The sequence below is a fragment of the Sus scrofa genome, chromosome 18 (genome assembly GCF_000003025.6).
Source record: "Sus scrofa isolate TJ Tabasco breed Duroc chromosome 18, Sscrofa11.1, whole genome shotgun sequence".
NCBI classification, from domain to species: Eukaryota; Metazoa; Chordata; class Mammalia; order Artiodactyla; family Suidae; genus Sus; species Sus scrofa.
In genome coordinates this window covers 40,501,596-40,524,786 of record NC_010460.4, presented here as the reverse complement: position 1 = coordinate 40,524,786, position 23,191 = coordinate 40,501,596, and the positions used below count along the sequence as shown (strand labels likewise).

General features: G+C 44.9%; 1 protein-coding gene across 1 annotated transcript in view; it reads left to right on the top strand.

Moving 5' to 3' along the window:
• The window catches only part of FKBP9 (FK506 binding protein 9), a 45,889-nt gene that overhangs the window by 7,473 nt on the left and 15,225 nt on the right, over positions 1-23,191 (top strand). Inside the window, 5 exon segments of the mRNA NM_001252232.1 lie at positions 7,428-7,573; positions 7,980-8,169; positions 8,435-8,580; positions 12,347-12,536; positions 17,494-17,639. Of these exon segments, the coding sequence (NP_001239161.1) occupies positions 7,428-7,573; positions 7,980-8,169; positions 8,435-8,580; positions 12,347-12,536; positions 17,494-17,639 (818 nt within the window).

The following is a 23,191-nucleotide window of genomic DNA, read 5'->3' as shown; positions in this document are numbered from 1 at the left end:
AAAAAAAGGAGTTCCCATCATGGCGCAGTGGTTAACAAATCCGACTAGGAACCATGAGGTTGCGGGTTCCATCCCTGGCCTTGCTCAGTGGGTTAAGGATCTGGCATTGCCGTGAGCTGTGGTGTAGGTCGCAGATGCGACCCGGACCTGGCTTTGCCGTGGCTGTGGCGTAGGCCGGCCGCTACGGCTCCGATTGGACCCCTAGCCTGGGAACCTCCATATGCCGAGGGAAGCGGTGCTACAAAAAGCAAAAAGACCAAAAAAAAAAAAAAAGAAAGAAAGAAAGGAAAAAAGGAGTTCCCATTGTGGCTCAGCGGTTACGAACTCAACCAGTATCCATGAGGATGTGGGCTTGATTTCTGGTCTCGCTCAATGGGTTAAGGATCTGGAAGTTGCCCTGAGCTGGTGTAGGTCATAGATGCTGCTCTGCCCGAAAGCACCCCCTGCCCTGGTGGTGACAACTTTACTTTTTAAAAAATTAATTAATTAAATTATTTATTTAAAGTATTTAGGTAGGTATGTATTGGCTGCTCCTGAGGCATATGGAGTCGCCGAGCCAGGGGTCAGATCCGAGTTGCAGCTATAGGATCCTTTTATTATTTTTATTTATTTATTTATTTATTGCGATTTCTTGGGCCACTCCCGCTGCATATGGAGGTTCCCAGGCTAGGGGTCTAATTGGAGCCATAGCTGCCGGCCTACGCCCCAGCCACAGCAACTTGGGGTCCGAGCCGCGTCTGCAACCTACACCACAGCTCACGGCAATGCCGGATCCTCAACCCACCGAGCAATGCCAGGGATCAAACCCGCAACCCCATGGTTCCTAGTCGGATTCGTTAACCTCTGAGCCACGATGGGAACTCCAAGGATCCTTTTAACCCACTGTGCCAGGTGGGGGAATTGAACTTGCCTCCTGGTGCTGCAGAGATGCCACCTATGGATTTTGTTGAGCTGCAGCGGGAACTCCCAATAAGATTATTTTAAATATTACCCTTTAAAAAATAAGGAAGTATACTGCATTACCATTTTCTCTCATCTGTCCCTTTGTGGATGCCTCTTCGCTGTGGCGAAAGTGTATCGCTGGTGTTAGAAAAAAGTAAATATGTTGGGATCTTCGATCAAAGATTCATGGTCACGGTCCATGGGCCTTGGTTGGCATTTTTCTATTTGAAGGCCCTGGCCCAGGCCATGGCCACTGTGGAAGAAATTCGCTCCAGGGCTGGGATCCTACGTTGCTGTGGCTGTGGCTGGCAGCTGCTTGACCCCTAGCCAGAGAACTTTGGTAGGCCAAAGATGCAACCCTTAAAAAAAAAAAAAAAAAAAAGGTCCAAAAAAAAAAAAAAAATCCTTCTTATTAGAAGGATTCCTCCTGAGGATCCCGAATGATGAACTGAGAAGACTTTCTGCATCTCTCTGAGGGATTGCAGAGGGGCCTCATTTTCCCCCTCCCGGAAAGAGAGCCCTGGCAAGCTTTCTGTGTCACATACAAGACCTTTTGGGTGCCAGTAAGGCTGACTAACTGGAATTTGATTAGTTCCATTTGGGTCTGGTGCCCATTCTCGTGGGTGGTAAATCCCCTGTTAAGTGCAGGGCTGGGTCTCAGAGAGGAGCCAGTGAGCTGGGCAGCACCTTGGATGGTGTCAGGATGAACGGGAGGGGTTGAGCAGTGGCAGGAAGACCGGTCAAGTCAGGACATGCTCACTTAGGTGGGAGGCATTTGAAGTGTGAATCTTCAGGGCAAGCCTTTCTATAGCAAAGCCGCAGGTAGAGGAGGCTGCTGCTTGTGTGTTAGCCCAGGGCAGTTCTGCTAACTTTAGGAAAAGTTCTTTTCCATTCATCTTAGGAGGCTCCTCTGAGGCCATTGGCAGGCTGACCGAATGCCCCCTTTGAAGACTTAAGCATTGCTTTTAATTTTTATTTGTGGTTCATTGCAATCAAGTATACATTCATATTGATTATTTAAGTCGGTTATATTTTGCTGGGCTGAGAACTTGTGTAAAATAAGAAGTATCTGTGGGGAGTTCCGTCGTGGCTCAGTGGTTAACGAATCCGACTAGGACCCATGAGGTTGTGGGTTCATCCCTGGCCTTGCTCAGTGGGTTAAGGATCCGTTGTTGCCGTGAGCTGTGGTGTAGGTCGCAGACTCGGCTCGGATCTGGCGTAGGCTGATGGCTACAGCTCCGACTGGACCCCTAGCCTGGGAACCTCCACATGCCGCAGGAGTGGCCCTAGAAAAGGCAAAAAGAAAAAAAAGAAAAAGAGTATCTGCAGAGATCTGACATTACATCCTTTGTGCAGTTGCTTAAAAACAAAAAGCCAGAATAACGATGTAATGATTTTACTCTCCTTTGCTAACTTTTTCCTGTAATGATATTTTAATGCACCAAAGACCATCCAGGCCACCTGCTCACATGTCAGGGTCTGACCCTCCGTGGAGCTGTGCATGGATGCACTCTCTCCTTTCCTCCTTTGGTTCCTGCTCACTTGTCTCTTCTCCCTCACTTTCCTTCTCTTCTTCCATCACAGTGTCCTCTCATTTTTCCATCTGGGTAGCAGATGGGTAGTTTACCAGATCGTTACTGGCTTGCCTTTCCTCGCTTCCAGGGTTCATTAGCTTCTGGTAGAGGTGGTTTGTTGGAGGGAAACATTTTGTGCAAAGGATCTGGGAAGCCCAGAGTCACCGTGGGGAGCATGAGGTGTCGGGTGGGAGGCAGGAGGCAGAAACATCAGATTTGGCCTCCCCCCTTTTGAGTTGGGCCCAAGCTCAGTGGTGGAACTCAGCCTGGGGAGGGTGTTGAATCTCACCTGGGTCCCTGGGGGCTAGGCAGCCAGCTGGGAGGTGAGTTTCTGCTTTTGTGCATTTTTTGGTGCCTCCTCCTCTATCCTTAGATCCTTTAGGCCCAGGCGTACCAACAGCACCCTCTACCAACCCCCAGAGGTACTGCATTGTCCCCTAATGTTTCTCTGCATCCCGCACACAGCCCCTTGGTTAAACTTTCCTAGAGCTGCCTAGTTTGGGCAGATCATTTGCTTCCTGCAGGACCTGGACTGGGACATCTGAAAAGGTGTAAATCAGCCAGATGCCAGGACAGGCTGAGTAAGTTCTAATCCCAGTGCTTGCAGAAATAATTTTCATGACCAGTTCTGGGCTGGACACTGCACATGAATTTGTGCCAGTTGTACTGATTAATTAGCGCAGATGCTCAGAACAACCGTATTTTTCCAGATGGTCAGCGTTTTCAGCTGTAGACAAGACTGGTATTTCATTGTTAGTTTCTCATGTATGTAAATTATAATTTTCTTTCAGAAAAATGTTTTTGATTTTTAGCTCTTTGCTTAGGCAGCCATCGAATGAAATGTATGCTTCGAGGCCACAACAGTTCTTTTACACCTGCTGGGGAGGCCCTGTGCGTGGAGGGGAAGAGTCAGACAGTTCTGGGTTCTAGCTTTTTTCCCCACTTGGCTAATTTTGTGAGCTTGGGAAGGTTTTTCACCTCCAAGGAGCCTGCGTATCAGCACTCACATTAAAGTGTTGTATGAGGATTAACTGAGATTATGTATAGAAGAGCTTAGGTTGTCCCTGTGCCTGACACATAATAAATACTCTCTAAACTTGGGTTCTGTGGATGGAAGATAGTATAAGAAAAGGAATGTGCATGTGTGTGTGACTTGGTCGCTATGCTGTACAGTGGAAATGGACACAACATTATGAATCAACAATAATTAAAAAAATAAAATGTGATATAAATTTGGGTTCTGTGGGTGAAAAATATAAAGTTTCCAGCTTGTGCACTGTTGCTGTTTGCACATGTTCTGTGCCTGGGGAGTCTGTGAAGCCTTATTTACACACATCTTCCAGTTTTGTGAGGGTTCAGAATGTGGTGAGGCTCCAGCCAAGTGAAATGGAAGAGCTGGCATTCCCTGGGGTGGATGTTGGTCCCTCAGAGACAGAGGGCAGAGGTGCCAAGCCGAGTTGGGCACAAAGCTGACCATGTGCTTTTGTCCTCTGGCTTGTCAGCCAGAACTTGACTCTTGCTTTCTTTTCACTGACCTTGGAGAAAGGAAGGCTGTGAAATGGACCGTAAAACTAAGAGAAAGGGAAGGAGGGGGCAGGTCTGAGGAAGCGGCCCTGACGGGAGGTGAGGTGGACGGTGCTGCTCTCCTAAACTGTTTTCTTTAGGGACCGCGAGGAAAAGGTGGAATTAATTTACCCAGTGAAGGGCAGCACATCCTAATGAGGTAAATTCCCGCAGCTCATGACATTTTATCACACAGGTACGGTTGGTTGTTCCTCGGTGTCTGGAGGATTGAGTCCAGGACCCCTTCGGATACTAAAATCCTCAGATGCTCAAGTTCCTCATATAAAATGGTGTAGTATTTGCATATAACCAAGGCATACCCTCCCATATATTTAAATTTTTTTTTAATTAAAAAAAAATTTTTTTTGGATCTTTTTCTACGGCCGCACCCGCAGCATATGGAGGCTCCCAGGCTAGGGGTCTAGTCGGAGCTGTAGCCGCTGGCCTACACCACAGCCACAGCAACACGGGATCCGAGCCTCGTCTGCGACCTACACCACAGCTCACCACAAGGCCGGATCATTCACCCACTGAGCAAGGGCAGGGACCGAACCCGCAACCTCATGGTTCCTAGTCGGATTCGTTAACCGCTGAGCCACGACGGGAACTCCCCACATGTTTTAAATCATCTCTAGATTACTTCCAATACCAAATACAATGTTAATGTTGATGTTACATAAATAGTCGCCAGTGCTTGGCAAATTCAACTTATTTTTTTCCTTTGTGAGTTTGTTCTTTTTTTTTGTTTTGTTTTTTGTTTTTTTTTTTTTTTTTGCCACACATGAGGCATGTGGAGGTTCCTGGGCCAGGGACTGAACCTGCTCCACAGCAGTGACAATGCCGGGTCCTTAATTAGCTAGGGCCACCAGGGAACTCCTCAAGTTTCTGCTTTTTGGAACGTTCTGGAATTGTAAGAAGTATTTTAAATCCCACTTGGTCGAATCTGTGAAATGAAATCTGAGGCTGCAGAGGGCTGACTATATCCCGTAATCATTTGGAAATTAAGAGAGGATCAAAGACAAATTAAGTCACCTACCCATAGATTACCATGGATAACATTTTCACATCACCTTATGGGTTTTTTTCATATGTAGTCTATATATGTAAATTCAAAATGGGATTATTTTATACTGTGACTCTGTAACCTGCACTTTTAATGTATATGTCCTTCTATGCCAATGATTAGAAATTAAAAAAACAATTTTATTGAGGTATCATTGACATATAACATTGCATTAGTTTCAGGTGTACAACATAATGATTTGGTATTTGTATATGTTGCAAAATGATCACCACTGTAAGTGTAGTTAACATTCATAGTTAAAGAGTTCCGGGAGTTCCCGTCGTGGCGCAGTGGTTAACGAATCCGACTAGGAACCATGAGGTTGCGGGTTCGGTCCCTGCCCCTGCTCAGTGGATTAAGGATCCGGCGTTGCCATGAGCTGTGGTATAGGTTGCAGACGCGGCTCGGATCCCGAGTTGCTGTGGCTCTGGCGTAGGCTGGTGGCTACAGCTCCGATTCGACCCCTAGCCTGGGAACCTCCATATGCCACGGCAGTGGCCCAAGAAATAGCAAAAAAGACAACAACAACAACAACAAAAACATAGTTAAGGAGTTCCCGTGGTGGCTCATCGATGACAAACCTGACTAGTATCCTTGAGGACGTGATTTCGATCCCTGGCCTCGCTCAGTGGGTTAAGGATCTGGCATTGCCATGAGCTGCGGTGTAGGTCACAGACATGGCTCGGATCCCGCATTGCTGTAGCTCTGGCTTAGGCTGGTGGCTACAACTCCGGTTAGACCCCTAGCCTGGGAACCTTCACATGCCACTGGTGCTGCCCTAGAAAAGACCAAAAAAACAAAAAAAACCCCACCAAAACCCACCATTCATTGCTAAAAAACCATGCATAAACAATTTTTTTTCTTGTGATGACAATTTTTTTTTTTTTTTTTGTCTTTTGTTGTTGTTGTTGTTGTTGCTATTTCTTGGGCCGCTCCCGCGGCATATGGAGGTTCCCAGGCTAGGGGTCGAATCGGAGCTGTAGCCACCGGCCTACGCCAGAGCCACAGCAACGCAGGATCCGAGCTGCGTCTGCGACCTACACCACAGCTCACGGCAACGCCGGGTCGTTAACCCACAGAGCAGGGGCAGGGATCGAACCTGCAACCTCATGGTTCCCAGTCGGATTCGTTAACCACTGCGCCGCGACGGGAACTCCCATGATGACAATTTTTAAGATCTACTTTCTTATCGACTTTGAATATGCAACACAGTATTAACTATAGTCACCATTAACTATGTTCGCTACATAGTATCATAAACTGCGGTAATGTATAGAAATGCTGTACATTACACCCCTAGAGCAGAAATCTGTTATTTTTAATGACCACAGACATTTTATTATACGTCCTTGCCTTGTAAACACTCAGTGCCATACTCTTGAACTTCTAAGTTATTTCTAGTGTTTCATTATTAAAAACCAAGCCCTGTAGTCCTTTCTTAAACACAGTGTCTGAAACTCTGCGAGTGTCTCTGCCAGTTTATAAGATATTTGTAGGCAAAGTCCATGCCTTGGACTTTTTTAATGTTCCCCCAGAGCACCTGGCACAGTCTCCTAATAGGCTCCCTCTCGCTGTTGCTAAATTTGACACTGAAGAGGAGGAGAGTTTGGATCATAGCCATGATTCCATTATTTATCTTCCTATTTAAGGCCATCACCAGGCAGCCTTTAAAACTCATGTGTGAGTGATTTCAGTCTACATCAAACCTTCTAGAACCTGAAATCGTTACTCATAGCACTACTGGCATAACCCTTAGGTTTTCAGAGCACTTTTCACATTGTTATATTGTGCAGGTCTTAGGATGGGCTATTATTATCACTCATAGTTTGCAGGGGAGGAAGCTGAGATTAAGAGAATTTAAGTGCCCTTCCTACTACACCATGCTGCCTCTTTGTTTAACTTATTGACTTAAGAAAATTTGTATTAGTTTGCACATTAGTGTATCTGTGATGTTGCTGTTAGGTACCAATCACATAGAAACAGAATAAACTCTTTTTTTTTTAAATGGAAGAATTGGTAGCTATTTCACAACACACTTAACATATACTTTCTTCTAGAGAGAGTTATGCTGAGGTTTACTTAACTAGATTTGCTGGCAATATTCAAGGTAATTAAAACATTCCAGCCCTGCAAGCGTGTCCAGTGAAGACATTTCCTGCATCAGTAACTCCTTTGTGGGCGTTTGGCTTTGCACTCTGTCCATGGGTACATTTTTACAGGTTGGTTTCCCTAAGAGAAAAGTTGGTTATACTTTTCCTTCTCTCTCCCTACCTTTGGGTCTTCAGCTATGACAGAGACTCCACTTTCAACGTGTTTGTGGGAAAAGGGCAGCTGATTGCAGGGATGGACCAAGCTCTGGTCGGGATGTGTGTAAATGAGAGGCGTTTTGTGAAGATCCCTCCAAAGCTCGCCTACGGAAGTGAAGGGGTTTGTAAGTATCTGTTCTGTGTGTGTAAACACCCTCTGCCGAAACGACCAGAACATCTGCAGGCTCTTCAGTCGGTCAGACTAGAGAATCTTTGGAAGCTTTACGTTGGGGGAAATGAGAAGCAGTGAAAACACACAACTAAAATTTCACCTTAAGTTTATTTACTCTAGAGATGAAAGAAGTGTTGTTAACACAGGTGTATTGAATGTAACCCTTGTTGAGAGGAACATGTTTTTTCGCTTTTCTTTGAATTTCATTTGGAGGAAAGATGGAGGGAGCATGGCTCATTTTGGAACTGTAGGTGACTCCTTGAGCCCTTTTGGCTTCCGTTCACCACGGCAGCATCCTAGGTGTTTATTTGTCTGGCCCGAAAGGCCGCAGCTTCTTAATATGAACTCTTATTTTCTAGCTGGTGTTATCCCCCCAAATTCAGTGCTGCATTTTGATGTCCTTCTGATGGATATTTGGAATTCGGAAGATCAGGTTCAGGTTCACACTTATTTCAAGCCCCCCAGTTGCTCTCGGACCATCCAGGTGTCTGATTTTGTAAGGTACCACTACAACGGAACGTTCTTGGATGGGACACTGTTTGATTCGAGGTAAGTTCCGCTACTTGTCGTGATATCCTTGAAATGCCCCTTCGTTCCTTCTGTCTCATCTGCTTTTTATGCCCATGGGGAAACCTGCAAAGGGACTCTTCCCAACTGCTCTGTGATTGGGAGCAAAGATGTATGCATGCCTTTTCTCCAGGGATGACCAAGGGTTCCTTGGTCAGCTGAGTGTTGGGTAACAAAACCCTTTGGAAAGATGAGTTAGAAATGCCCGCATGATATGGAACTTTTCCCCTTTTTCATTGGTTTTCAGTCACAATCGCATGAAAACATATGACACATATGTGGGAATCGGCTGGCTGATTCCCGGCATGGACAAAGGGCTGCTGGGGATGTGTGTGGGGGAAAAGCGCATCATCACCATACCTCCTTTTCTGGCCTATGGAGAAGACGGAGATGGTAAGTGCTTCTCGTTCTTCCAGCCTCTCTCAGCCGTCCTTATTTCTATTGCAGTGGTTAACTTACCACGCGAAACCCGCCAGAGCTTTTGGTCTAGACGTGCAGTGTCCAGTATGAGAACCACTAGCTACAGATGGCTATTTGCATTTACGTTAAAAGAAACAGAAGTTCAAATTCTGCACCTTGGTCCTACTGCCACAGTTGACATACTTAAGTGCTGTCTCCTGGACAGTACACCCCAGAGCATTCCCATCTGCAGAAAGTTCTGTTGGATGTTGCTAGTCTAGATCATCTGCTGTCTGATGAGTAGGTTGTGGAATTCTGCACCTATTCACGGTCGTGGTTGTCCTAAGTAAGCGGTCTGCCATTGCCTCATAAGCTATGTCCTTGGACACCAACCTCTCCAGCCTTTCCCTGCTGTGAAAAGAGATCTGAATGAGACAGGAAAAGGTTGTAGACATCAAGGTAGAAATTTAGCGGAGTTCCCGTCGCGGCACAGTGGAAATGAATCCGACTAGGAACCATCAGGTTGCGGGTTCGATCCCTGACCTTGTTCAGTGGGTGAATGATCCGGCGTTGCCGTGAGCTGTGGTGTAGGTCCCAGACGTGACTCAGATCCTGCGTTGTTGTGGCTGTGGTGTAGGCTGGCAGCTGTAGCTCTGATTCGACCCCGAGCCTGGGAATCTCATATGCTTTGGGTGCAACCCTAAAAAGCCAAAAAAAAAAAAAAAAAAAAAAAAAAAAAGGTAACAATTTAGCATATGCTGCTAGAATTGTCTTTTTTTCACTGATTTGTACCTCCTGGATGGGTCTTACCTGTGACATTAGCTCCATGAGGACAAATGCAAAGCATAATTTTAGAAAACACATTAATTTGAATTAGTGTCCAGTTTGTAGTTTACTGTGAGAGCAAAGAGAATATTGGCTGATAAATAGAATTTATCTCAGCTACTCATGTTTGTATTTCAGGCACATTTAATCGCACCGACACGCTGATACAACCGTGGGACTTCCCTGCATTTAAATAAGCAGATATATGTAGTTAAGAATAGAAATGAAAACATGATGCTATTTAAGAAGTTTACTGACAGTGGTACCCAACTTCTAATAATTCCCTAATATAATGTTTTCCAAGCTATGCTTCCTGGCTCTTGGTCTACAAAGCAGGAGGTGGGGGGCCTTCTCTCCTGTCCGCCGCTGTGTTTATTTTTGGGGATCTGTAGATAGTTTCTTTTAAAACCTGCTAAAAGGAAAATAAAGCTTGAAAATATATCTTAATTTTTATAATTGCCGTAAATATATCTTAATTTTCTCTTCCCTAAACATGTTATTATCCTTAATGATACTCAAACTGCCTCATCCTTATCTAATGGAAGGTCATTCTCTTTGGCTCCCAAATCCTTTTGTTGTCTTCCACATGAATATGATGTACCAAATAAAACTAGACACCTAGCCTGACATGAGAAATGTGATTTATTTATTTAAAATAAATAACACTTTTGGGGAGTTCCCGTCGTGGTGCAGCGGAAATGAATCCGACTAGGAACCATGAGGTTTCGGGTTCAATCCCTGTCCCTGCTCAGTGGGTTAAGGATCCGGCTTTGCCGTGAGCTGTGGTATAGGTTGCAGACGCGGCTCGGATCTAGCATTGCTGTGGCTCTGGTGTAGGCCTGCAGCTGTAGCTCCTATTGGACCCCTAGCCTGGGAACCTCCATATGCTGTGGGTACAGCCCTAAAAACCAAACAAACAATAAAATAAAATAAAATAAATAACACTTTAAATATTTAAAAGAAATAGTTTATTTAAAGTGGTTATTTTAAAATGCTTTGTATTTTGATACTGTGCTCAGCTATCCAGATATACATTTAAATAGGTAAATTGTATAGTGTGGGAATTATATCTCAATGAAGTTGTTCTAAAAAAAACTATGGAGTTCCCTGGTTGCTCAGTGGGTTAAGGATCTGGCATTTTCATTGCTGTGGCTCTGGTCACTGCTGTGGCTTGGGTTTGATTCCTGGAACTTCTGCATGCCGCAGGTGCAGACAAAAAAATATATATATATATAGACATATATTTGTTAGGAAAAAAAATTTAAAAAGCAAACATGCAAATGGTACATGGTAATGCTAGAAAAATTGAAACCTTGGGATTACTTTTTTAAAAAAATATTTATTTATTTTTTGTCTTTTGTCTTTTTAGGGCCACACCCATGGCATATGGAGGTTCCCAGGCTAGGGGTTGAATTGGAACTGTTGATATTGGCCTACACCACAGCCACAGCAACGCCAGATCCAAGCCACATCTGTGACCTACACCACAGCTCATGGCAATGCTGGATCCTTAACCCGCTGAGCAGGGCCAGGGATCGAACCCTCAACCTCATGGTTCCTAGTCAGATTCGTTTCTGCTGCGCCAAGACGGGAACTCTGAAATTACTTTTAAGACTTCTGATTTTCTATTAAATCAAATGATTCAGAAAATTACGAAAGATTAACATTCTATAGCACACCTACCCACACCCATACCTGCTTTCAGGGCTTAACCACACCTGGCATTCCAGAGGCTGACTCAGCAGCCCACTTAAAACAGACTTCACTCTTCCTTTGAGGGAAAGGAGACAGAAGGATGGGCTCTGCCAAAAAGCCAGTTGAAGGAGCACAGGCTTGGCATGCCCTGTGGTTCACTTACCCAGCCTTACTCCTTTGCATGGCATAAAAATGGCATGTAAGAGTGTTGAGATAGGTGGTTTGCCAGGTAACGTCCTTTTATCCTAGAGGACTGGATTTAGAGTCACTTATTGGTTGATGTTGATCTTTGCAGGAAGAGCTAGTGCCCAGTAATCTCTTCATGTTGCACGTATTCAATAAATCCTAACTGTTAGGAAGGTCCAAGAAGTGCGATAGAAATGATTTGAGGACAGTTTATTTTTTGGACCATGGGTGCCATTGCCCCCCTCTCATCTCAGCTAACTTTAGTTTTATTTATATCTTGTTTTGAACTTTTACCTCTTTAAAAAAAGATGGGGAGTTCCTCTCGTGGCTCAGAGGTTAACAAACCTGACTAGCATCCAAGAGGATGTGGGTTCGATCTCTGGCCTTGCTCAGTGGGTTAAGGATCTGGGCGTTGCTGTTAGTTGTGGCACAGGTCACAGATGCGGCTCGGATCCAGCGTTCCTGTGGCTGCGGTGTAGGCCGGCGGCTACAGCTCTGATTAGACCCCTAGCCTGGGAACCTCCACATGCTGCCAGTGCAGTCCATAAAAAAAAAAAAAAAAAAAAAAAAAAAAAAGGAAAAGAAAATGGGCTGGGCTGTGAGTTCCAAAGAACAGGTCTATGCGGTGTTCTCCAGAACCAAATCTGAGCTTTAGAATTTGTGCCTTTAAGTGTCTGTGATTCACATCAATACACAAACAGAAACCCACAGAGAGAGGTATGTATTTGGGTTTACACCTGAGTAGAGCCTTGACTTGCCAGCACAAGCGTAGAAAATGTGGTCCCAGTAGTCTCCACGTCATTAATATTGGTCGGCCCCCTTTCTGATGAGGTCAGACTTCAAGTTATGCCCGCCAGCCCATCCCTGGGTGGAGGCCATGGTGAGACAGCATGGTTAGACACCACAGGGGACTGCCCGAGATGCGGAAGAACATTTGTTTCCTGGGCTTGAACACTTCAGGGAATGTGTAACACCGACGCAGTGAGCTTTGTGTTGCAAAGTGCTTCCTAAATCTTATGTCCGGGTTTCGTCATCTTCCTTCATTCCACTCTAGGGAAGGACATTCCTGGACAGGCATCTCTGGTCTTTGATGTCGCATTATTGGACCTCCACAATCCCAAGGATGGCATTTCCATTGAGAATAAAGTAGTGCCTGAAAACTGTGAGCGGCGAAGTCAAAGCGGGGACTTTCTCAGGTATCATTACAATGGCACACTTCTGGATGGCACATTCTTTGATTCCAGGTAAGGAAACAGTAGGAATCTGGACTCCCCAAAACATCCTATTAAATACGGTTTACTGCTGGCGGGACAATGATTGGCATACTCTGTCGGTGCTGATTTGGAGTTGGTATTTTCATCTCCAATACAGGTTTCTATTTTCTGATACCGAATTCTTTCAGAGGCTGTTAGAACCGTCTCCTTGGGAGATGGGTTTGCAGGAAAGCAGGGTAGGCTCACCCTGGACTCCCACCATCCTCTGTACTGTATCCAATTATGAACCCAATTAGGTCCAGAAGGGAGGTCCAGGCAACAGGAGGGGAGAGAACAGACCTGGTGCCAGGCGACCTGGGTTCCTGTCCCTGTGTGTGGTGCACTAGGTGTGTGACTTTGGACAGCATTTGACCTCCCCAGGCCTTTCCCTGTTGTTAACACTCTTCTCAAAGAGACAGTTAGATTAAAGAGATGAGGTAGGAAAAGTACTTTGCAAACTTTAAAGGCTTGTCTGCTGCAGGGACTGGCTGGAATCATTCAGCTCCCATCTTGAGGCTTTGGAGGCTAATGACCAAGCTCGTTATTACTCAAAGTTTCATTTTGTTTAGCAAGCTTAGCCTGCAGTCTTGAGCAGGCAACAGGCGTTTGGTATGTGTTGCTCATTCAAGTGGCATGTGTTATTTGGAAAACATTTCTTTAGCTTCCTAAAGAGCAAACAAGTAGGAACAGCAATCCACCTGTCTCTTTGAGGTAAGAGACTTCTCTTTTATTTAGTCATCCAGAAACATTACAGAAGAATTTTTATATGGTATAATTTTATTTGAATAATTCATTCTTCCTCCTCCTAGGATCTCTTCTTTTATATTTTATATTTGATTTTGAGGAAAAAAAGCATTAGTCCCCTGGTTCAAAGTTAAAACAAAATATTAAGATACGTCATATAGAAGTTCCTGTCATGGTGCAGCAGAAATGAATCTGACCTGTGGCATGTGGAAGTTTCTAGGCTAGGGGTCAAATCAGAGCTGCAGCTGCAGGCCTACACTACAGCCACAGCATGGATACTAGTGGGGTTCTTAACCCACTGAGCCACAATGGGAACGCCCAAGAAGTCATTTCTTATGTCTGCATAGTGTTTCATTGGGTAAATATGCCATATTTATTTAAGCATTCCCCATTGATGACATTTGGGTTGTTTTTATTCTCTATTAAAAAAAATTCAGAGTGTGTGTGTGTTTGTGTGTGTGTGTGATTACTTGTTATATATGAGCTTGGTTCTTTTATTCCCTGGAATTATATTTCTAACTGAAAGACCATTCTTCTTTCCATATTAATGGAACCACAGTTTTTCTTAATTGCTGCAGTAATTATTTTTGTAGCTAAATCTTAAAAAATACGATTGTTTCCTTGGGATAAATTTTTAGAAGAATCTCTGGGTCTAAGGTTATGTGTGTTTTTTAGTTTTTGATATAATTACCAAGTTAGCCTCAAGGAAGATTTTACATCACTAAGAGTATCCCATTCCCTGCAAACTCAGCAGCACTGGGTATGATTTTAAAATAATCTTTGCTAATTTATAGGAGAAAAATATAACTTCATAATTTCTTTTTTTTGTCTTTTTTGTCTTTTTAAGGCCACACCCGTGGCACATGGAGATTCCCAGGCTAGGGGTCCAACTGGAGCTACCGCTGCTGGCCTACGCCACAGCCACAGCAACGTGGGATCCGAGCCACATCTGCAATCTACACCACAGCTCATGGCAACGCTGGATCCCCAACCCACTGAGCGAGGCCGGGAATTGAACCCGAAACCTCATGGTTGCTAGTCGGATTCATTTCCGCTGCACCAAGACGGGAACTCCAGGCTTCCTTTATTCTTATACAAATTTTTATATATTCTGTCATGGATGATTTGTTAAAAATTCTCTCCCTCCCCTAGAGTATATAAATATTTACCTGTATTTTCCTCATGCTTTTTAAATGCTTTTTTAACCCTTTAAAATATTCTCTATTAGAATTTTTATTTTTTAAAAGTATGTTCTTATTGTATAAAGCAAAACAATGAAAAGATATTTAATAAAACATAGGAGTTCCTATCATGGCTTAGCGGAAACGAATCTGACTAGTATCCATGAGGTTGCAGGTTCAATCCCTGGCCTCGCATAGTGGGTTAAAAATCCGGCATTGTCATGAGCTGTGGTGTAGGTCGAAGATGTGACTCGGATCTGGTGCGGCTATGGCTGTGGCGTAGGCTGGCAACTGCAGCTCTGATTCGGAACCCTATCCTGGGGACCTCCATATGCTGAGGGTGCAGCCCTAAAAAGCCCCAAATAAAAAAGTAATAATTTCTCATCAACCTCCTCCATTCTCACCACCCGAAGTAAACAGTAAAAACCTTCCACAGGCTCTCACCATGCTTAGAAACACTTTCATGTTTAAATGTTTAATCCATCTGGAATTTATTGTGGTCCTCAATGTGATAGTCAGCATCTAACTTTTTTCCCAGATGGTTAGTTAGTTTTCCCAACACCCTTTATTTAATAACTGCCTTTTCCTTACTCATCTAAAATCTGACATTTATTATGTACCAAATGCACTCTTTTTTTCTTTCTTTCTTCCTTTTTTTCTTTCTCTTCCTTCCTTCCTTCTTTCTTTCATGGCATATGGAAGTTCCTGGGCTAGGGATGGAATTGGAAATAGAGCTGCCAGCCTACACCACAGCCACAGCAATGCCAGATCCAAGCCGAGTCTGCAACCTACACTGCAGGTTATGGCAATGCTGGATCCTTAACCCATTGACCGAGGCCAGGGATTGAACCCGAGTCCTCATGGATACTAGTCAGGTCCATTCCTGCTGAGCCACAAAGGGAACTCCCAAAGTATACATCTTTTTTCTTTCTTTCTTTTTTGGCCACCCTGTGGCATATGGAGTTCCTGGGCCAGGGATCAGATCTCAGTCGCAGTTGGGACCTAAGCTGCAGCTGCTGCAATGCTGGATCCTTAATCTGCTGTATCCCAGGCTCCCAAGATGCTGCCAATCTCATTGTGCCACAGAGGGAATTCTGTACCAAATCCTTTTTTTTTTTTTTTTTTAAATGAGAGTTGCAACGTTTATTTCAGGTTCTCTCTTGTTTTTTTTTTTTTTTTTTTTTTCTTTTTTGCCACACAGGCAGTATGTGGGAATTCCTGGGCCAGGGATTGAACCTACGCCTCACAGCAGCAACCAGAGCCACAGCGGTGAGAACGCAGGAGCCTCAACCGGCTAGGCCATCAGAGAACTCCCCCAAATCCTTTTATAGACTTTTGGATTTTTGTCTAGAATTTTTTTCTTTTCCAGTAATCTCACTATTCCTGGGCTAGTATTATACCTTTAGCGATTATAGCTTTTTGATTTGTATGATAGAGACTTTTCTTTTTCTTTTTTAATAGCTTTTTTTTTTTTTTTTAATGGTTGTCATATGGAAGTTCCTGTGTCAGGGACTGAATCTGAGCCAAGCTGCTGCAGTCAGATTCTTTTTTTTTTTTTTTTTTTTTGGTCTTTCTGCCTTTTCTAGGGCTGCTTCTGCGGCATATGGAGGTTCCCAGGCTAAGGGTCAAATTGGAGCTGTAGCCGATGGCCTACGCCAGAGCCACAGCAACTCGGGATCCGAGCCGTATCTGCAACCTACACCAAAGCTCACAGCAATGCCGGATCCTTAACCCCTGAGCAAGGCCAGGGATCGAACCCGCAACCTCATGGTTCCTAGTCGGATTCGTTAACCACTGCACCACGACGGGAACTCCTGCAGTCAGATTCTTAACCCACTGTGCCATAGCGGGAACTCCTTTTTCTTTTTAAAACATTTTTTTTTTCTACTACGTGATACATGGACATGGTTCAAAATCCTAAAAGTATAAAATAATGGACAATGAAGGATTTCCCTCCTCTCCTTGGCCCTCAATCACCCAGTTCCCCTCTCACAGGGAACCAGTGTTATGAATTTCGTAGGTCTTCCAGACAATGACCTGCTGATAGTTATGCAGATGATCCACTTCCTATCATTTCTTCATGCTCCTTGGCTTTGTGGTCTGAGGGGTGCTGAGAAGGAAGAGCCCCTCACAGCTCCGCCTTTTCATCTCCCTGGCCTCACTGCGGGCCATCTTCCAGGAGGCAGTTGTTCTTGGGCTGTGTTTGATGAGGTGATGGTGGAACGGGTTGGCTCCTTCAGGAAGAGCTTTTGGCCACATGTGCTCTAGCTGTGAGTAGTGGGTACAGATCATTGTGGTTCAAAGTTTGGAAAGAGACATGGGATATGAAGTTTTATAATTTTATTTTGGAGTCTTCAGGCTTTGGGAAGTTTATTCCTGTTCTCTCCAGATTCATAGTAATCAGACTCAGTTGGCAATTGAGACTGGATCTCTCCTCTGGGCAGAAGGCTTGGGCCTCCTGCTGCAGGCACTTGTGGCATCAAGTGGTCCAGGTGTCACCATGCGGTAGCTTGGTGATTATAGCATGGATTACAGTGGGGCGAGTTCATCCGGGCTCTGGTGGAGGCTGCAGAGTTAAATTGCTTTGGTATATGTGGCAATTCGAATATTCATGTCCTACCTATAAAGATATTCTCCTCCTTAGAAAAATTCTTAGTTTCTGAGAAGGGCCCCCCCTACTGCGTTCTCCATTAACTTGACTGGGTCACCAAGTGTGCAGTCTGACTCACATGAGCTGCATTTCTGCAGGGTTGCTTCATGAAACCCGCCTCTCATTCATAACCCGGCCAAACCAGAGCGCTGGGGTACTGGGTTGTGGGAGCGTTTCTGCAGGTGGCAGCCCCGACTCCGTGTGTGGCTCCGTGCTCACCATTTCAGGAGAGCGTGTTCCCCGACCCGCACTCCGATTCTGGGGTTCACCGCATTCCGGGCTCTGGAGGCCTCTGAGCTCCTGTTGCCTCCCGGGACAGCCGGCATAGCGGCCGCTACGCCCCTCGTGACGACCCTCTTCTCCTCTTTGCCAGCTACTCGCGGAACCGCACTTTTGACACGTACATTGGGCAGGGCTACGTGATTGCTGGGATGGATGAAGGTTTGCTCGGCGTTTGCATTGGAGAGAAGCGGAGGATCGTGGTCCCCCCTCACCTGGCGTACGGCGAGGAAGGAAGAGGTGAGCGCTGGCCTCCTTGCTGAGGTTCAGCCCAACGGCGCTGACTGCTGCGCCCACGTCGCTCGGAACCTGAGAGCCAAAGGGTAGAAGCGGACGTCCAGCTTCACACTTGAATGATCAGATTAGTTTCTAGAGATGCCCAGTCGTTTCTTCTTGTGTTCCTACCCGGTTTCCGTTTGGTAAATTTAAAACGTACACCAAGTTGAAAGAACTGTATGGGCAACTCTAGATTCACCAGTTACCATCTTGCTATCTATTTTTTTCTCTCTCTATATATATTTACATTTTTTTCTTTGTTGAGCCATTTGAAGGTAAATTGCAACCCCCCTTTTTATTCTGTTTTTGGTTTTCGTTGAAGTATAGTTGACATATAACATTGTGTAAATTTAAGGTGTACTTTTTTGATACATTTATATATTCTAATAGGATGGCCATTGTAGCGATAATTAGCACCTCTGTCACGCTTCGTAATTACCAATTTTTAGTGGTTGAAATAAATAGGATAGTCTCTGAGCATGTTTAGTTATAGTACCATATTGTCTGATTATAGTACAATATTGTCTATATATTCACTATTCATGACGCTGGGCATTAGATCTTGGTTTTTGTTTTTATGTTGTTTGGCTGCCAGGGAACTCATAATTTTAGGGGTTTTTTTTTTAACAAGTGTATTAGGTATTATTTATATACCATGAAATCCACCCATTTTTAAGTATGCAGTTGATATAGTGAGGTATGCAACTATCACCTTAATCCCAGTTTTAGAACATTTTTCGTCTCCAACAGCAAACTTCTTTTTAAAAATTACACAAATCATCTGTGTTGACTTTAGAAAAAGAAAATAGAGGTAACGAATAGCGACAGAAATCTCCCATAATGTCACCACCTAGGAATAAGCATTGTTAGTATGGGAGGTGGGAGCAGCGACAAAAGATGTCCGTTTCCTGATCCCCAGAACCTGTGTTACCTTACATGGTAAAAGGGATTCAGGTAAGGGTCTCGCGATGGGGAGATGATCCCGGTGGCCTTGAAGTACTTACAAGGATCTTTGTAAAAGGGAAGCAGGAGGCCAGAGAGAGGAGGGAAAAAAAGCTACCCTGCAGACTCAAGGTGGAGGAAGGTGCCACCCGTCAAGGGCTGATGGTGGCCTTGAGACGTTGGAAAAGGCAAAGCAACAGATTTTATCCTTTAGCCTCCAAAAGAAACATATCCCTGCTAATACCCTGAATTTAGACTCTGACACCAGAGTTAGGAGAATAAATTTGTTTTAAGCCACTGTGTTTGTGGTAGTTTGTTGTAGCAGTGATGGGAAACTAATACAACCGTGAAATAACATGCTTCTCTCCTTTCGAGTATATGTGCATCTGTGTAGATGAAAGGAAATACATATCCACCTACACTAATAGTTACTGATAAAAATGGCATCATCTGTGAATATTACTTTGTAATTTCTCCTTCACCGAATTTGTTGTGAACAATGGTTGATGCCAACAGATTGCATAGAATTTTAATGGTTGCCTAGTATTCCAAACCAAATTTTTTTCCTCATACACCATTTTTTGCTAAACTTAGGAATAGTTGATGCCATATTATTTTGCTTTTGTGTTCTTTTTGCTGATGGGATTCTGGCTGGCTGCACACAGTTTGTTAACCTTTTTGTGACTTCTACTGCTAGATAATGATTTTTAGAATTTTCCCAGTAGGGTTTGTTTGGAAGATCTAAGAAACATCAGATTGGTTGGAAACTAGGGTGTGCAAAACATCTTTTTTCCTCCCTGACTTAAATTTTTGATTTATAAAGCCACAGTAGATCACCACTTAAGATCTTAAGATCATTCAGCACGGCTTGCTTCCTGTCCTGTTTGTTTAGAGTCTTGATGCTCTCTTGTTTTGTCTTACATGAATTTCTACTTCTAGCCAAACACACACAGGAATAGACAAATATTTAGGAGTAGTCAGTTTCATTATGCCCTCAGGACTGACTAATTCTTCCTTTCCCTAAAAAGAATACATTGATGGAAAACATGTGCTTAAATGTTTTTTTCTCCTTTTGGCTTTCTGTCAAGTATGAGAGCGTCTGCAAAGAATTATATAAGGCTCTGGGAAGCATCTGAGGTCTCATAAATTTTCTGGCCATGAGGCTGCTTCACCCTGAATCATTTGTTGCCATGGAGGGAGGCGCACCCTGGCCAGCAACACCCGGGCGCTCTGTGTGCAGGGTCTGCCTCTATGCTCTTGATTAGCAGGTGCCCCTGGCCTCCTCATAAGGTTTGCATAGGACCTGGCACTAATCACTGAGGGAGTCGAGAAGGGTGTCAGATACAGGGGAAATTTGTGGCTTCCTCACCACATACCACAGGGCCAGGCATATAGTAAGCATTCAGTAAATATTTGTGAAAGAAATGCAATGCTCGGCTCTCTACAGGTTCTCCGACTCCATCGGCATTTCATTTTGTTGCAGCCATTTTCTCCTGCAGGCTTGGTGGAGGGAGGGGGTCGGTCTTCTGCAAAGACTCTGGCCCTTCCTCCTGTTGGCTCTGTTCCACGAAGTCAGCCCTGAATTTAGAGTGCTTGGGTATGTCTGCAGCCCTGAAGCGGAGAATGAATGCTGCTGCAGAGTTGTGGAAAGGATCACTTCCTCAATGGTTTTCCATTCCCCAACTTCCAAATTACCTTTTATAAAAAAAAAAAAAAATCACTCTTTTAGGAAAATGAAGAAAACAAACATTTTACCCACACTATGTCAAGGAATTCCCATATACAAGCTCATTCAATCCTTAAAACAAGGCTTAGTTAAGATAATGAGGTCCAGAGAGGTTGAGTCGTTTGCTTAAGGCCACTGTAGCTAGCTAATCGGTGATGGAGATGGAATTGAATCCAGGGTGCTCCCGCCTGCATCATAGGCAGAAGGGAAGAATGAGTTTCCATTAGGCTGTGACTTGTCGATGTCCATATATGGAGAACTGAGAACTCCAACCACAAGCCCCAGGGCTCTCAGAGGAAACCCACACTTCCAGGAGCTGCAGCCTTAGCTTCTGGCCCAGCTGGCCGGCTGTCTTTATTTTTTGTTATCTGTGTCTCTTCTTAAGGAGGCAGCCAGGAGTTCCCGTCATGGCTCAGCAGTAATGAACCTGACTAGTATCCCCGAGAATGTGGGTTCGATCTCTGCCGTCACTCAGTGGGTTAAGGATCTGGCATTGCCATGAACTGCAGTGTAGGTTGCAGACACTGCTCGGATCTGGTATTGCTGTGGCTGGCAGTTTGTAGCTCCGATTCAGCCCCTAGCCTGGGAACTTTCATATGCCTCAGGTATGGCCCTTAAAAAAAAAAAAAAAAAAAAGGAGGCAGCATCCTAGTGGGAATGCCTGCTGTGATGACTGCTTCTGCAGTGGTTAAGGGTTCATTCAGGGAGGAGGCTGATAACGAAATGTATTATTATTTTCACCTCTTTGCAGGTGTTGAAAGATAATTTCCTCTGCCTTTCTAGGTTCTTCTAGCTGGTCTAAGAATTAAATTGACATGATACAGATTAATAGGAGGGAAAAAAAAAATCAAACGAAGTTTAATGACATGAATATATGTGAGAGATCCGGGAAAGCCGAGTAACTTAGCAAGACGTCTGAAACTCAGGACACCTCCTTTTGCGAAAGACACGAGGAGGATGTTGGGGGTAGTGGTTTGAGACTTCAAAGGGGAGGAAGGCAGTTGACAGAGACAGAAAAGCAAGTGTTTTCTGGGCCCCCTCGGAGACAATGGGACACAGACTTTGCTGCTGTTTCCTTCCTGTGCTCACACTTAATGCAGGTTGTAGTTGTTTATAGTGACAACTCCTTTCCTGGAATAAGTCCTCTGTCTGTATCCCTCAGGCAGTTGAGGAGGTAAAAAGAAAGCCCTTTTGGGGGAGTCTTTTGGGCCTTGATTGTTTTCAGCTTGAAATAATCCACATGCCAAGAGTCTTTTTGGGGGGTGGCAAGTTTTGCTCTCCTACACTGGTCAGCACTTATTCCTACATTATAGATTCTTTGGAGAAGGTAGAGCAAGATAGAGGGAATGAGGGTGGGAGGGGTGCCGGCTGCCCTCCGGGCGCATGGGACCTTCTGACTCGGGGCCTGGTCTTGGAGTCTTCGCAGGCCCAGCATCTCCATCTACCCGTCCGTCAAAGATTTACTGAGTGCCTTCATGACCAGGCACTGCTCCAGGTGCTGGGAATTCAGTGGAGAAAGAGACAAACTCCCGGCCCTCACAGAGCCTGCATTCTTATCGCTGCCTCAGTGGATGGGCGTTGATGCTTTAATCAAACACTTGGTAGGCAGACTAGGGTAACTTCCTAGGAGCTGACATAGAACCTGGATATCAGCTGCTCACTTGACAGGGGGTGATCGACCGCTCCACTAGACAGGATACTTGGGCCTGGCATCTCGGGGGCCTGAGAAGCTGGGTTAGTTTTCAGGAAAGTGCTGGACAAGCTGACATCAGAACACAGGGGCATGTCCTGGGATAATGTTCCTCTTTGCCCCAGGATAGTCCTACACATGAGTGTGCCTTTGAGGGTGTTGACTTAAAAAAAAAGTAATGTAAGGAGTTCCCGGTGTGGTGCAGTGGAAACGAATCCGACTAGGAACCATGAGGTTGTGGGTTCTATCCCTGGCCTCACTCAGTGGGTTAAGAATATGGTGTTGCCATGAGTTGTGGTGTAGGTCTCAGACGAGGCTTGGATCCTGTGTTGCTGTGGCTGGCAGTTGTAGCTCCGATTTGACCCCTAGCCTGGGTACCTCCATATGCTGCAGGTGAGGCCCTAAAAATTAAAACAGAAAGTACTGTAAGAGCTGAGTTCGCTTTTATTTGGGGCCTTACTGAAGACTCTAGCCTAGGAGACGGCCTCTCAGATGGCTCTGAGGAAGTGCCCCGAAGAGGTTGGGGGGAGACCAGTGTATTTGTGACTTTGGAGAGAAGTTAAGTGCAACAGAGCACGTCTGGTAGACATTTACGGCGAGTCACAGGGAATTGATATCTCGGTTACTGACAGTGCCTTTCAAAGTATAGGGAGATGCAAGAATCTGAGTTTACAAAATTTTCTCCTGAAAATGTCTGACTCCCTGGAGGCCTGTTCTGCCGGTTTTTTCAGAGCACCAAGTACCCTATTCCCTATCTTCGCCCCGACTGAATTCTTTCCGGGCCGTGCTGTAGGTCAGTGACTACAGTGGCTAACGACTAAGCTCGTAAGGATCCCGGTGGCAAGCAGTGTCCTTAGTTGGCACCCCCCAGACCTGAAAGCTTTGTAGTTGCCCAGTCTCAAGACTAAAGAAGGAGTTCCCGTCGTGGCACAGTGGTTAATAAATCCGACTAGTAACTATGAGGTTGCAGGTTTGATCCTTGGCCTTGCTCAGTGGGTTAAGGCCGTGAGCTATGGTGTAGGTTGCAGACGAGGCTTGGATCCTGCATTGCTGTGGCTCTAGTGTAGGCCGGTGGCTACAGCTCCGATTCGACCCCTAGCCTGGGAACCTCCATATGCTGTGGGATTGGCCCTAGGAAAGGCAAAAAAAAAAAAAAAA